Source organism: Cotesia typhae, unplaced genomic scaffold (assembly GCF_013202065.1).
Source record: "Cotesia typhae breed Kobodo isofemale line unplaced genomic scaffold, CoteBio_Ctyphae scaffold_91, whole genome shotgun sequence".
Classification (NCBI taxonomy): Eukaryota; Metazoa; Arthropoda; class Insecta; order Hymenoptera; family Braconidae; genus Cotesia; species Cotesia typhae.
The window spans coordinates 3,923,739-3,938,396 of record NW_027423781.1 but is presented as its reverse complement, the minus strand read 5'-3'; the positions used below and the strand labels follow the sequence as shown (position 1 = coordinate 3,938,396).

The 14,658-nt window shown below is 30.2% G+C and overlaps 2 protein-coding genes and 1 long non-coding RNA gene across 14 annotated transcripts in view; all 3 read right to left on the bottom strand.

The window, feature by feature from the left end:
• Nucleotides 1-685, bottom strand: part of LOC141537566 (uncharacterized) — a 143,293-nt gene extending 142,608 nt beyond the window's left edge. The window contains exons 1-2 of the long non-coding RNA XR_012480946.1: nt 225-685; nt 22-160 (exon numbers count right to left, since the gene is read on the bottom strand). This is a non-coding gene — a long non-coding RNA (uncharacterized LOC141537566). The remainder of the gene's footprint in view (nt 1-21; nt 161-224) is intronic.
• Nucleotides 686-1,901: 1,216 nt separating this feature from the next.
• Nucleotides 1,902-3,332, bottom strand: LOC141537576 (uncharacterized). 8 transcript variants are annotated; one of them, XM_074258629.1, is made up of 5 exons: nt 3,193-3,332; nt 2,965-3,116; nt 2,719-2,891; nt 2,586-2,662; nt 2,160-2,296 (listed from the first exon to the last, which is right to left on the bottom strand). In XM_074258629.1, the coding sequence occupies exons 2-5, from the start codon at nt 3,043-3,045 to the stop codon at nt 2,286-2,288; spliced, it is 342 nt and encodes a 113-aa protein (XP_074114730.1). In that variant the 5' UTR covers nt 3,046-3,116; nt 3,193-3,332; the 3' UTR covers nt 2,160-2,285. The 8 variants fall into 8 exon arrangements, with proteins under 8 accessions (XP_074114726.1, XP_074114729.1, XP_074114731.1 ...); XM_074258631.1 differs by having other exon boundaries at nt 2,746-2,891; XM_074258625.1 differs by lacking the exons at nt 2,965-3,116; nt 3,193-3,332 and adding an exon at nt 1,902-2,032 and having other exon boundaries at nt 2,119-2,296; nt 2,512-2,662; nt 2,719-2,856.
• A 361-nt stretch (nt 3,333-3,693) lies between these two features.
• Nucleotides 3,694-8,335, bottom strand: LOC141537575 (uncharacterized). Of its 5 annotated transcripts, XR_012480949.1 has the most exons (6): nt 6,955-7,617; nt 6,225-6,844; nt 6,023-6,150; nt 5,722-5,929; nt 4,894-5,084; nt 3,694-4,034 (listed from the first exon to the last, which is right to left on the bottom strand). XR_012480949.1 is itself a non-coding variant. In XM_074258624.1 (5 exons), exons 2-5 carry the CDS (start codon nt 6,324-6,326, stop codon nt 5,046-5,048), a joined length of 477 nt encoding a protein of 158 aa, XP_074114725.1. In that variant the 5' UTR covers nt 6,327-6,844; nt 6,955-7,617; the 3' UTR covers nt 4,618-5,045. The 5 variants fall into 5 exon arrangements, 4 of the variants coding, with proteins under 4 accessions (XP_074114725.1, XP_074114722.1, XP_074114723.1 ...); XM_074258624.1 differs by lacking the exon at nt 3,694-4,034 and having other exon boundaries at nt 4,618-5,084; XM_074258621.1 differs by lacking the exons at nt 3,694-4,034; nt 4,894-5,084; nt 5,722-5,929; nt 6,023-6,150 and having other exon boundaries at nt 6,346-6,844; nt 6,955-7,094; nt 7,308-7,630.
• Nucleotides 8,336-14,658: the final 6,323 nt, after the last annotated feature.

The window sequence follows — 14,658 nt, the reverse complement described above, 5'->3', positions numbered from 1 at the left end:
CCAATCACTTTAACTATTTACCTTTGTTCTTAACAATTAATAGAAAACAAATTTTCCAACGATTTTACTATGCTACTGACATCTTGGAATTTATTGATTTTCAATTAATCTAAATTAAAAGTTTTGTTTTAATTAAACCCTAGTATTCGGGTGATAATAACTGCAAATAAAAAAAGTTTAAAGTAATTAATTAGTAATCAAAATACTTTTAGACAGAGACTTACCAAATTTTATAATACTCTAAATCTGAGCAGTAAAATCATACTGAGAAGCAGCGAAGAAGCATTTAATTTTGTTCTCTTCATGCTACTCGACGTGGTTTTCTCTGATACCCAACACAATTTCAATCCCATGACCAAAATCAGGCAGTACATTAACTATCACTAATGATAGCTGACTTTCACTACTATGATTAGAATTACTTTATTGATTATTAAGTAAGGTCAGTACAAGCAGCCATAAAATGTAATGATTTCACGAAAAATTTCTATCCATAATTTGACACTTGTTTCTTGAGTGATGATCCACGAGTGAGCTGTATAAGTCCACTACTAAATATATCTAAATAGATGATGTATGATGACGTTGGATCAAACTTTTTTACAATCTTTACTTGGAGGGCGATAATCCCAATTTTAGCACTAAAAGTATGGAGGGTAGAGATAAGGAGAACCGTCTCTGTGTATGAAGTGTCCGTCTGAATGCTATAAATTAGGGCGGCGCCACAGTAGCAGTTTAGTAAATTTTAAAGGAAGCGCCAAAAGTTATTAGAGTAGGATAGAAAAATGAACAAGGAAAGAAAAACTTCCGCTTTGTTATGGCGCACTTTTTAAAATACGCATAAAATAGTAAACAATATATAATTTTTTTTTACGTATCATAATTCAACGTTTAATTAGTAAATACTAAAAAAATAAATATATAAGTAAAATGAAACAATTGCATGTTTACAATTAGAGAACAAAGTTCATGAAAACAAGAATGAAAAAAAAATAACTTAACTTAAGTGTCAGTTTTTAGATTAAAAATTTTTCTTGACTAAATCATAAAAATCATAAAAAAATAGACATTTAAAAATATTTTTATTGGCTTAAAAAATAATTAAACTTTTAAAATTCGCAAATTTAAATGTATCTGCGAAATCAGTCATAAAACGAGATTTACACACAATAAACGTATATCAATTTAAAACAATGAAATATATGAATTAACATGAACATTATTAATAATAAATAAAATATGAAAATTTTTTAAAATCACGAGTCATTCATTTAAGACAGTAATTTGGCATTTTTCGATTCATCTTTGTTTTAGTTTTGGCTGCATCATAGCGCTTATTTTCTGATTTAGCCAAAAAATGAGCGCGCATAACAATATAAATGTCAATAACTTTTTTAGTTAATTTATTTTTATGTTCAATACATCCAACTCTCAATAAATCTTTTTTTTTTTTAGTTCTTCAGATATTTCAGAAATAGTTTCAACATTAGGAAGACCTTTACTGACAGCTCGTAAAACACACTCTTCTAACTGCTTTGTGAGATTAAATAATTGATCGCTTGCAAAACGTAATCCATCGTATAAATTCATCTTACAAATAACATCATTTCGCTGTAATTCTTTACCAGCATCAGCACTCATCTCTATAGCTTTCATACAATCCTTACATGTTACAGTCTTTTTCAACTTGCGAACTAAGTAACCAGCAATGTATGACTGGACGGCCTCACTGGTTTTGGCCTCGTTATAATCATGGTCCTCGTCTATTGAAGAGCCTTCATCTGATGGCCCAGGACCTTCCAACATATCATCAATAGTTCAAAGCCATTCATCTTTGCCTCCTTCTTCCGGAGAAGTTAAAACTTCCTTAGATTTAATTAGACTTTTTAGAACTTCTGTCCCTGAAACATTACATCCTTTTTGGTGGACGTATTAGAGAGAAGGTAGATGCTAAGCGGTAAACTTGGGCAAACATTTTAGGATCAGGGTGATCATTTCCTCCACATGAATATCTCATGACTGAAAAAAATCTCTGAAATTAAAGACAAATGAATATTAATTAAAAAATAGAACGAATCGTATGATTTGTGGTTATGTAATGTCTTCATGTATAACTACCTCCAAAGGATCTTGAGATAATGTTGCTGTCATCAAATATTTATAATCACATGCATTTTTGAGCATATCCAAAATTTCGAGCGTTGCCCGTAAGGTTACTTTTAATCCCAATAAAGTACTTCTTGAAACTGGTATTTTTTTCCCAATCTTCAAGAAATTGTAGGAATTCAAGAATTGCCTGAAATATGTAAATGTAAAATAAGTACAAAACTTCAAAATAATTCAATAAATCATTGATAAAAAAATAAATATATTATAAAAGCAAAGAAACATTGTGCCGATAAATGATTTTTTCAGCTTATGCATACACCAGAAAGCCACGTAACATAAACCACAAATGCAAGCACAACAAAAGAAAATGTCAGAAATCATTTTAAAATATTCTCAACCTACAATATTTTAAATTCTATTAGTTTTACAAAACTACTTGTAATATGACACATAAACGAACGTTTGGCATTGAGTACCTGACAGTTTTTGCAGGGTACCAATTGCTGTGATTGTAGAGCCAAAGCTTCCTCGAGTGCTTTGATTCCAATTAAACCTACAAATTTTAAATTTCGAATGATTATGTATTGTTCTATAACTATTCTTACCTGCTTTTTTTTGCAATCATCTTTTGCATACAAAGCATCTCTTGGTATACGTGATGACATCGCTTCGATTAAATTGAAAACTAGGTGAATAAATTTTTGGGTTACAGTTGAATCTTTTAATTTCTCGCACGTTGGTTGAAAATGAGCCATCGCAACGGCAACTCTATGATCGAATACCTATAATTATGACAAATACAATATAATAATCGTTAGATATAATTAATAGTTATAAATGTTGAGATATACATACTTGAGTAGCAAGAGGAACATTCATTGCTTGAAAGCCTTTTGGTTTCAAATGCGCTGGTGTCAACTTGTAAGCAATTTTCATATTTGGCTGGCGATAGTTTTCTTCTTCTAGAACAGCTTCCCAGTGTTGTTTTTCACAGTTCCATAAGGGGTCTGAAAAGGTTATAATTATAATAATAACTATTACATAGATCAATTCACCAAGATAAATATAATTTGTCTATTTAACCTTGAACTCATGTAGTTTATCATCTAAGGTAGATGTTCGGAAGCATTTAATTAAATGGTGAAAATCTGAAATCATCCATAAACGGCGCGAGCTGTCGCAGGGATGTTCACAGCTAATTTTAGATTCGTCTATACCGAATATTTTCCATACCCTCGATTCTATGATGCGCCATCCATAACGACAGCATCGATATTGATTCCGCTATTTTCCATTAGCACAATGCATTCCAAGATAAGCTTGTGTAATGGTTGGCTTTTGCAAGCATTCTTTGAGAGAAAGCAACCTAATGCTTGGACCCATCGACCTCTGAAAGGTACAAATTTAAAGACCAAAGCATGATCTGCCATTGTATTTTTAAATCATCCGGAGTGTGGTTTCCCAGGTCAACAAAACCACAAAATTTCATAGATTGACTATCAAAAAAACGTCTTCACTGAGTTTCATCTCATCGACCAAAAGAACTCCTCGTCTTTCCCCTTTTTCCATTATTTCACACCTTTCTTTTAATCCAGAAAAAGTAGCAGGTTGAAACCCGTAGGCAGAACAACTAATTTTTCTTATGAATTTATTTAATGTATCAATAGATGGAAGAGGTAAAATATTCCTCTGACGTAAAAATTGATACGTATTCCTGCTTTTAAACGAATCAATATACACTCGTATATCCACTCTAACGTATATCGTCGACCTTTGGCATTTCGTTTCTTCGCGGCTTCAAAGCACGAATTTACCGCATTCTGAAATTCTGTAGGTAATTCGTTAATCGCTTTTTGTACTAATGCTTCTGACTTCTTAGCACACTCGGACTTGGCCATAAATATTTTATCTTTCAGTTGAATTTTCTGTAAATAAATTATAAAAATGTTAACAATTTCATACGTCATCAAGGAAAGAATAATAAAATAAAATTTGTTGTATTACGGAATTCATGACATAGTTGAGGCTTTATAATTGATTAACCTTGATGGTAGTGCAAAGGTAACCATTCTTCGAGGTTTTAATATTATATAAGTAATATTAACGTTCTATTATAATTAAAATGAATAATAGTTATTGCTAATTAACAGTAATATATCAGCGGCTTGTTAGAACGAAAATAAATGTATGATAACTCCATCAATTAAAGTGAACAAAAATCTCGAAGTTTTACATATTAGTCTTCACACAAAATTTTTAAGATTAGAAGTTATTATTACAAAAACAATTAATATATTAAATGAAAATGTTCGAAACTATTTATTTACTTCGAAATTTCTGTAAAGTATGTCATTCAAATGCCGCTGAAAAAACTACGCTATAAATTATTACTAATATTAGTTAACCTATGGTATAATTAAAATCAAGATTATAAACCTATTAATTATCATATCTAATTTTTATTTTTGGACACATAATGTACACAAGTTAACGAAAAAAAATTTTTTTATTTTTTTATTAATGTGCGACTTATAAAGTATAAAACTCTAATTAATTTTCTTGTAATTTGAATGAAAGAATACAAATTTTATGTACATATCTTTCATTACGCTAGAATTAATGTACAATTACTATTTCATGTACAACTTTTATGTACAAATCTTAACTATTTTAGAAGCAATATTAATGGTAGATTAAAATGTAAAAACCGATTCAAAAATTATTGAAAAATATTGTAGATACAAATACTATTCATGATTCTCATTGAAAAATACTGTGAATTACTTTTGAATTTTTCTGAGTATTATTCATGTTCAGTAACTCTTCAATGAGTCATCGATTAAATTAATAATATTGTTGCATACGATTCGCTAAAACATTAGTATAAACGTTATTCGTTTGGGTATTTCTCCTCACAAGAACCAATTTCTGATTAACTATATAGCCGTTGAAACAGTACAAATACGATGGTTTTCCTGTTAAAAAAACAAATAATATGGTTACATTTTTAAACTAAAATTGCAAAGAATCTTGGAAATAGTTTATACTACACTAGTCGCCAAAATTTGAAGGGCCTTCAAAACATCTGCATTTCAATATTGCAATACGAGCTTCAAAACATTTCGTTCTGTAATGTCATTGAACACTTTATTCATAGATAATTTAATTTTCGAAAAAAATAACACATAATGAATTGCAAGTTGTGAAAGCTTGATAATTATTTAAATTTCCTTCAATGTCAGTGACGAAGTGTATTTGTATGTGTATCCGTAACTAATGAAGCCTAGCTAAAGGCAGACATGTGATAAAAATTTAATATGTATAGCACAGAAGCATATCGACTAAATCTAATACTTTTGATTTTCTTACTTTATATTATATTATAGTTATCATTTTATTTAAGCACTCCTTTGCTAGACTCTATTACCCTTTGGTATGATACATTGTGAAATTTTCATAGCATTATAATGTCTTAAATTTAACATATACTGCGAACTTATTAACGTATAATGAGAAACAATTTTAATTGTTAAATTAATCATCGTGATTAATCGTTAGAATGACATGCTGCTTCAATTTAAAAAAAATAATATTGTAGTTTATAAAATTTACCGTTAATTTTAGACGTTTACATTGTTTAACAAGATTTGAAGCACGTCTCTTGGTAGCAGTAGTTCTCTTCAAATTAATAAAAGTAGATTTACTTTTACGGTTCTGTAACCGATTTCGTAAAATTCGACAGGATTTACACCTTGGATTTGGTTGATTTCTTATATAAGCATCATCACCAACAATACTACCTTTACAAATTTTCGAATATCTGAAAATTGATGTTATTATTAATATTATATCGATATAAAACCGTCAATTAGTAGCTCATACATTTGATTATGTAAAAATGAATCAATCTTACCTGTTACTATCAATTTGAGTGCCAACGCATAGTGGCCATCGTTCTACGGATTTTAAGTAATCGTAAATATTACTATGTGAATCAATTTTGTCGTTTAGAATCAATTCTTCATTATTACGAAAAATAACCTGCAATTGGATAGTAATTAATAATTGTCGCCAAAAAAATATATATATTTACTCGTACATTAATTAATACTTACAGTAATTGATTTATCCTCATTTAAACGTAAGCGGTTTGTGATCCGCTCAGTTGTTGGATCCATTCGCATAAATTCAGGTCCATTTGGTTTATCTCCGTACATCCAAAACGGTGGTAGTGCTATAAATTTATTAAGATTATCCCTAAAATTCTCTGATTGTGTACTTGCTTCGGTTTCCTGGTGATTCTTTAAATCATAGTGTGCTTGTTGACTTAACAGTGGTTCATCCAAATCTTTTCAGTTTGTACATTATCATCCATAAAGTTATTAGAAACTTCCTGATTTACTAATACTTTCTGTTGTTCTACATTGTTTTCTTGTACTTGATACTGCTGTTCGTCTTCAGAGTGATTGCAATGGAAGTTTGGTTGTTGCTGTTCATGTACGGTACTCGCCAGGAGTTCATATGCTGGTATGGGAATGAATTGATGTTCGATAGTTGGTAAAGCTTCATTTCTAACTATTTTTTTCCCTGTAGGAAAAATCTTGACTTCTCCTTTTATGAAAAACTTTTCATACGTTTTTATGTGCTCTTCTTTAAAATGAAGATGACAAACAAAATCAGAAGCTTTCAATTCAATGCCCAATGAAATTTTCCAATTTTGTAATCTCACCGGTGTCTGTGAATTTATATAAACAAAAAATGTAAATGTGTTGGCTAAATAAAAAAATTTTAAAAATAAAGAATCGTTAATAAAGAAAATATTTAATGAAAAATTATTTTACATACGTTTACTTGAAAATATGACACTGACTGAGGCGAATTATTTTTTGTACTTTGTAATTTACGCCCACTTGGACAACTTTTCACCACACAAACTTTGCCCATTATTGTTCTATTGTTTTTCAAAATTGTTATTACAATAAACCCTGAAAATTATTTAATGTTCACAAAAATTAAATCACTCTTTAAAATTGCTCACAGCGGTTATTTCAGGTTATATTTACTAAAATATTTGAGACTACGTAAATAGTTGAGGTGTTTAATACTCTACTGTAACTAACTACTCTAGTCACGGAAAATATTAAATTTTATAACTCGGCTCACTTCAATTCGTCTACGATTGCTACATTCACACCTACTCTGAATATGCACGAGCGCCATTCTGGACGATTGTTAAACTGTTATTTCAAGCTTACAGCTGGACACTTTTTCAGTTTGTCCCCCATACAAGACAGTTCTCCTTATCTCTACCCTCCATAACTAAAAGGCACTAAAACTGTAGTTGAACCTCACTCGAGTGAAAATAACCTCAGGTTATTAACAAAACGTAAACATTAAGGCGAGAGTAATTTCGCGACAGCGCTAATACATGTAAATATGCCCTCCGCAAGTTCCGGCGACAATTGATGACGTCATAGGACAGCAATGAACACGTACAAATAGTTTATTATAATTAATTATTATAAATATTGCAAAATTAGATAACTCTTTTCTCTAATCAATAGAGCAAATCGAGAGCAATTAAAAAAATATATATATGTATTAAAAGTGGCTTATTTTTTTTGAGTTATAAGGATTTTAATTTTTCGACTCGGCAATTTTTTAAAAAATTAATTATTAATTAACTAATAATAATATACATGGAGCAATTACTGATTCTGAAAGAGCATTCAAGGAGCAATTAATTGGCATATAACAAAATTAAAAAAAAAATATTCTACGCTAACTTCCTTCCGGTCACATTGAGCTTGAAAATTCTTTTCTTAGGTAATCGTTTTAATTCAATTGCCAATTATAAATAAGAACTAAAACAATTAATTCAATTAAAACGTCAATCACAATTCTTAAATTACCAACAAATTAACAATTGATAAAGAAGTAATTTAATTGAACGTATTAAATCATCAGATGGTTTTTACAATAACTGCCCTGATAGCCACCTTATCTATAACTTACTGTCAATCTACGTCCGCAATTTAAAGCAAACTTGACGGAGAGTTGGCAAAGCGAGCGATTACCTATTAGTTACCTATAACTTACTCTGTAAATAGACGTCAAAACTTGCTGTACAAGTATTTCTGTGAAATTGTAGTAAAGTTGAAAGGAAATTTAACTACAAGATTGATTGTTAACTTGTATTCTAGTTGCGGCCGTAAATTTCCGTCAATTTGCTTACAACTGTTGTTGAGTGAAGAATTACCGCCAACTTGATGTATAACTTAACCGTAACTGCTGGAAGTCAACACTTACTGAGAAAGCGCTGGCTATCAGGGATCAGTAATAATTTATCGGAGCATAAACACAGATGGTATCAAGTTTGCGTAAACCGACCGTCGGGATCATCAAATTGACGACAACAGTGTGGAGCAACAGTTGTATACAAGTATACTTATGAATGAGTTAATTTCAACTTATCGTGAATTTGAGTGCAACTTTGTAAGTAACTTCCTGTCCAATTCCGACAGTAGCTTTACGAATTTGGAGTGTAAGTTGAAGTCATATCGTGTACAATCGTTGTTAATCTCAAAATTGACGCGAAGTTTAAATAAGCTGGACGAAAGCAATTGAACAACAACTAGTTGATAGTCAAATCGAGCTGATTGGACATTTTTGAGTTACAATCAGTCAATCATCAGTAGTTTGAAGCTGGTTTTACGCGCGAGAGCAATATTTTCAAACAAGTTAATCGACATGTATGGTTGATAATTGAATAGAAGTTGAAAGAAAACTTGTAATACAATATACAGTACAATTTTTGTTCAAGTTCACTGCAGTGACTTGTACAGTTTTTTTCTAGTCAAGTTGTACATACTCAAATTGTGCAAAAATTGATATTCAACTTTTTTCTTTAAATTTGATTAAAAATTCCGGTTTTATTGATTTTCTATACAATTCACCATCGCCGATAGAAGCTAACCATCGAATTGACTGTAACTATCAATGATAAGCTTTTTCTCAAAAAAGCTCTGATAGCCACCTTATCTGAAACTTGTTGTTAATCTACGGCCGCAATTTGAAGTAAATTTGATGGAAAGAGTAGGCAAAGCAAGCGGTTTCAGTTAAGTTACCTATCAGTTACTCTGCAAATAGACGTCAAGACTTGCTGTACAAGTATTTCAGTCAAATTGTAGTAAAGTTGAAAAGAAATTTAACTACAAGTTGGATTGTTAACTTGTATTCAAGTTGCGGTCGTAGATTTTCATCAATTCGATGCTTACTACTGTTATTTACCCGTACAAAAAAAATTTTGGTTCATGATGAATTTCAATATAATTGATTACGAATATTATTTTAAATATTAAAAAAATTAAATTTTACGTACGATTTCTTTCAAATTCATCATGAAATTTAGCTGGGATTCGCCCTCAAATTCATATGATGAATTTCGAAATAATGATCCGAACAAAAACAGTTCCACTGTAAAAAATTACGCCAAGTACACGTTCACAACTCTTGATTTACAAAAATGCCAAGGAGAAATTATCCTTTTACAAAAAGATGTAAAATAAAAAAAAAACAGACCAAGTAGCCGTTATGATCTTTCATAATTGAAAAAATTTTGTGATAAATTTAACAAATAAAAACAATTTTTTAGGCGTACTTGGCATGCGTCATTGAGTACCCAAAATTTTTTCAGATGAATCGTGATAACGTGATAATACCCCTCAGGTAACTCATTGATGTCAAATATCAGTAGTTCAATAATCACCTTATCTCCTGTTCTTTCCCTCTTCACAGCATTACTGCATGTGTCTGATAGAAGTTTGATTAAACATCGTTTTTAATGTACAACTTTTAATAACTTTCCAATGAATGAACTGATTTTCAAGTGGCTGGCAGCATTCAACGTCGTTTTTTAAGCCCCGTAAAGAATTTTTAAGTTCGCATTGATCGAACGTTAAAATTTAGGAGTACTTCCGAAAAAAATACTTTTTTCGGTTTTCTTTCGTTCACGATATCTTTTGAACGAATTAACCGATTTTGACTGGTCAAGCGGCAATTGACGTGATTTTTCAAGATCAAGAGCTGATTAGTTTTTGGAGATAATCGACTGAGCCGTTTAAACGTTATTCCAAAAAAGCAACTTGAAAACAAAAACTTTTCTGAAATTTTTTCACGGTTTTTTTGAGATATCTTGAAATCCATCTATTGGAATCGGTCAAAATTGTATTCAAAATCCAAGTTCGTTCATGTTTTTTCAAATGGGCCAACCACGATGAAATCGGTAAAGTCGTTCATAAGTTATGGGAGGTACACACACACACACACACACACACACACACACACACACACACACACACACACACACACACACACACACACACACACACACACACACACACACACACACACACACACACACACACACACACACACACACACACACACACACACACACACACACACACACACACACACACACACACACACACACACACACACACACATACACATACACACACACACACACACACACACACACACACAGTGACACCCTCGTGGGGGTACTCATGTAAGTTTTCTGTGACCTTCAAAAAATTTTCAATTTTTGTAGCGAGAAATTAAAAATATACTGCTGGCAAGAAAAATGATTACTGAATTAATTATAAAAATTGCTTAGTAAATTAATGATCAAATTTCGTGATAAAATCCTGTTTTTTTTTAAATTTATAGTAGAAATAAATCTTACTTTAAAATAGGGCTCCGATGTTTCTTGAACATTTATTAATGCTATATTTTCTAATGAAGTCAATTTAATTAACAGTTCATTCAATTAATAAACTGATTCATTTTTTCTCGATCTGAATGAAATGTTCGGAAGCTATTTAGTTGTACAAATATCAATCTTATCCGTGAAATAATGAAAACAAGCATGGTTATTCAATTGTTATCGATTCATATGGTTGCATCAAAATGATCATCAGTGGGGTTAATGACTTGGTGAGGAAGGGCTGAAAGAATTGTCCGTAAAATCGCTTTTCATATCAGTTCTCTGGCTCAGTTATCAGAAATGAAAAAATTTTGGGTACTCAATGACGCACGCCAAGTACGTCTAAAAAATTGTTTTTATTCGTTAAATTTATCACAAAATTTTTTCAATTATGAAAGATCATAACGGCTACTTGGTCTGTTTTTTTTTTGATTTTACATCTTTTTGTAAAATGATAATTTCTCCTTGGCATTTTTGTAAATCAAGGGTTGTGAACGTGTACTTGGCGTAATTTTTTACATTGGAACTGTTTTTGTTCGGATTTTACATCTTTTTGTAAAAATTTCTTCTTTTGACGTGATGAGCACTCGATTTTCGAAACACGAGGTAAAACCAATGACTTCACGATTTTTGAAAATCTTCGATTTTCTTAACGGATAGTTAAAAAAATCATCAAAGTAAATTTAAGATTTTTTTTAGAAATTATATTTACATTGAAATTTTTTTAATTACAATTTACGCCATTTAGAAATACAGAAATTACATATTTCATAAAAAACGTTGCATTTGTTCTTTCGTTTTTACATTCTCACAGAGTATTTAAAATTTGTCCCTTGTAGAGACTGAAAAAAATGGATTTATCAACCATATACATAGGCAGGCTTAGTAGAGGGTTCTATTCATAATTTACTAACAAATAGTTGTTACATACATAATATCTCGCATTTTTGTTATAATCACATCTTTTACGCTCTTATTCTCGTTGTACTTCACTGTAAAGAGAGAATGATAATAATTACATCAAAGGAAAAAAACAGAAGTCGAGAAATAAATTACTTACTGATCATTATATTATTCACCATGTAATAAGTCACCGTACAATATTTTGCAAGCTTTTTGTGCTTGGTATATATAACCTATACTCGATATCATTAATGGTAGCCAGTAATTGTTGCGCATGATAATTTCCATCGTTTGTTAACTACGGCAATTTTTCACAATTCATTGTCTTAATCATATTATTATTCAAATTAACACTCGAGAAATCAATAGTCTTATCAGCAAACGAAACAAAATAATGTGATTTAAAATTGATAGTAAATTTTGATTTGTACCTGGAAACACTTAAATGACTTACTGTACGTAATTTTAGTCGACTTATAACGATACAAGTCATACAAATAGTGTATGTACATCGGTATTAACAAATAATAATTATTATTTTAGTATAGCATCCTTCCCCTTCAAGGAATAAGGTTATAAATATAATAATAAAATTTTGATTGAAATTTTGAAAATTGAATTTTCGCGCGCTATTTGGAATAAAAATGAATAATTTTCTTAATAACTAATAATTTAGCATCCTTTTCTAAACAGGAAGAATTATAATTGCTATTATTATTATTGCAATGATAATAATAAAATTTCATATGAATTTTTAACTTTAAAATTTCCCGCGTTTTTTGAAATTATAACTACTATAATTTATATTAGTCGTCGCTATGTGTTTACTTAGAATTCCTTCGACTGAGGGCCGGATGTTAGATTAATTAAATAATAATCTTCATAACTATAACAATAATAATAATAATATCTCTATAACAATAATTATGATAAAGACAGAAATATACAAGTATTAAAAAAAATAAAATAATAAAAAGTTTTCTAAAATAAAGTTGTGTTAATTATTTTACAAATACATGTAAAGAAATAATCAATGAATTTAAATTCAAAATAACAGCTTAATTTTTCAGACATGCCAGGTGCATCTAAAAGCAATACAGCTTACAGCCGGGCATGTATTAGGATTATGTATGAGTACAATAAATTTGAATTAATTTTAATATAATATTTAAAATGAATTCAAATTCGCGCCTTTCTGGCACTTAGTGACACCTGCTGGATACATTTAGGAGTATCCCAGTTCAAAGCTGAAAAAGTAATGAAAACAATTCACACTATATATTTACATCAAATGTCTACAACAAATATTCATTATTATAATTAAGTTAAACAATGATAACAATAATATTGATTATAATAATTAAAATCAAACGTTAAAATAGAATAAAATTACAATTTTAAATAGACTAGATTTGAATTAACCGCCTATTTTATCAAACTTTCAATGGGAATGGAACAACTCTGATACTATACAGTAGTATACTATTCTCACAAAATGTAATGTACCAACTTAAAAATAAAAAGTCTGGAGCAGAGTAACTATCCGGAGAGGATCTCAGGCGTTGAATGGAAACGAACTAACTCTAATACTCGGTGGTATACTATACGCAGAAAATTGAAAAGTACCAACTGCGAAATAAAAAATTCGACCGAAATTAGTAAAATCTTTCATAGTATCGAAAAACGGGGAGCGAAAATTTTATAAATTAAGATAACGCTAAAAAATTATATAATTATTGCTGTTTTATAAAAAGAACTAATAATTAAACTATTTAAAGAGCGTGACAAGTGTTGACATGTATATAGTAATAAAATAAATCAAGTTGAAAATAAAGTGAGGTTATGTTTACATCTGACTCGAGAATAGAGGCACTATAGCTTTACGCCTACACGTTCACACACATTTTATGTGTGTGTTGAACGTGTATTTGGCTTGAGGCACGACAGTGCCTCCGGATCCAATCTTAAAGGTGCTCACACACATGTTAATAAACTAAGGTAAATTGCTTGCAGTTATCCTTTTATCTACAGATTCGGTAGAATCTGGCGCCAAGTTCCGTTCAAAAATTCCGTTGTAAACGGAGCGCCAGACTACCGACTGTGTTTACTGTAAGCAGAACGGTATTTCGAGGTTGCAAAATTTTATTTAATTATATGGCATTCCTTTTTCCAAAATGATATATCATAAAAGTAAGTCATACTCTATTTTACTGATATTAATTCATTATAATCAATTATAATATTTAATTCACTTAAAATTATTAAATTTTATAAGCACAAACTATAGTAAGCCCAGAAATTACGATCCTGACTTTTTTTTCATGGAGAAAAGTCACCGCCACAGACTAGATAAAATAAAAATGTGTAGTAATCTTACTATAGATATGCAACTACACTAAAAAAAGTTAATTCACAGTTTGCATCTACAACCACCAGAGTGCACTGGAATTATTTCTACATAAACTGTAGATTCAACGGGATAGCTCACTGAAGTTAGAACCCCAAATTTTTTTCTTTTAATTTTTGATTTTTTTTTCTATCACGTTTTCAGCTTTTCGTTTGTTCTTTATTATTCACTCTCAACATTTGATCGTTCTCCATTTATTTATTTTAAAAAGAATTTATTAATAATGTACCTTTAAGTTAGCCCCCCTGTCGCATTTTTTAATATTTTGGTAGCAATTTGAGTCATCAAGCCTCTATTTTTGATTGTTCATGTATATTTAACATTTGTTCCTACTTCACATTTTTTATTTGTTGTTTAATTAACATTTTTAATTAGCTTTATGTATGCATTCTAAATATTTGCACTGCGCATGCGTCAACTTTACGTATATAGACTTTTAGCGCGGTCTTTTGAAAATTATAGTGACAAG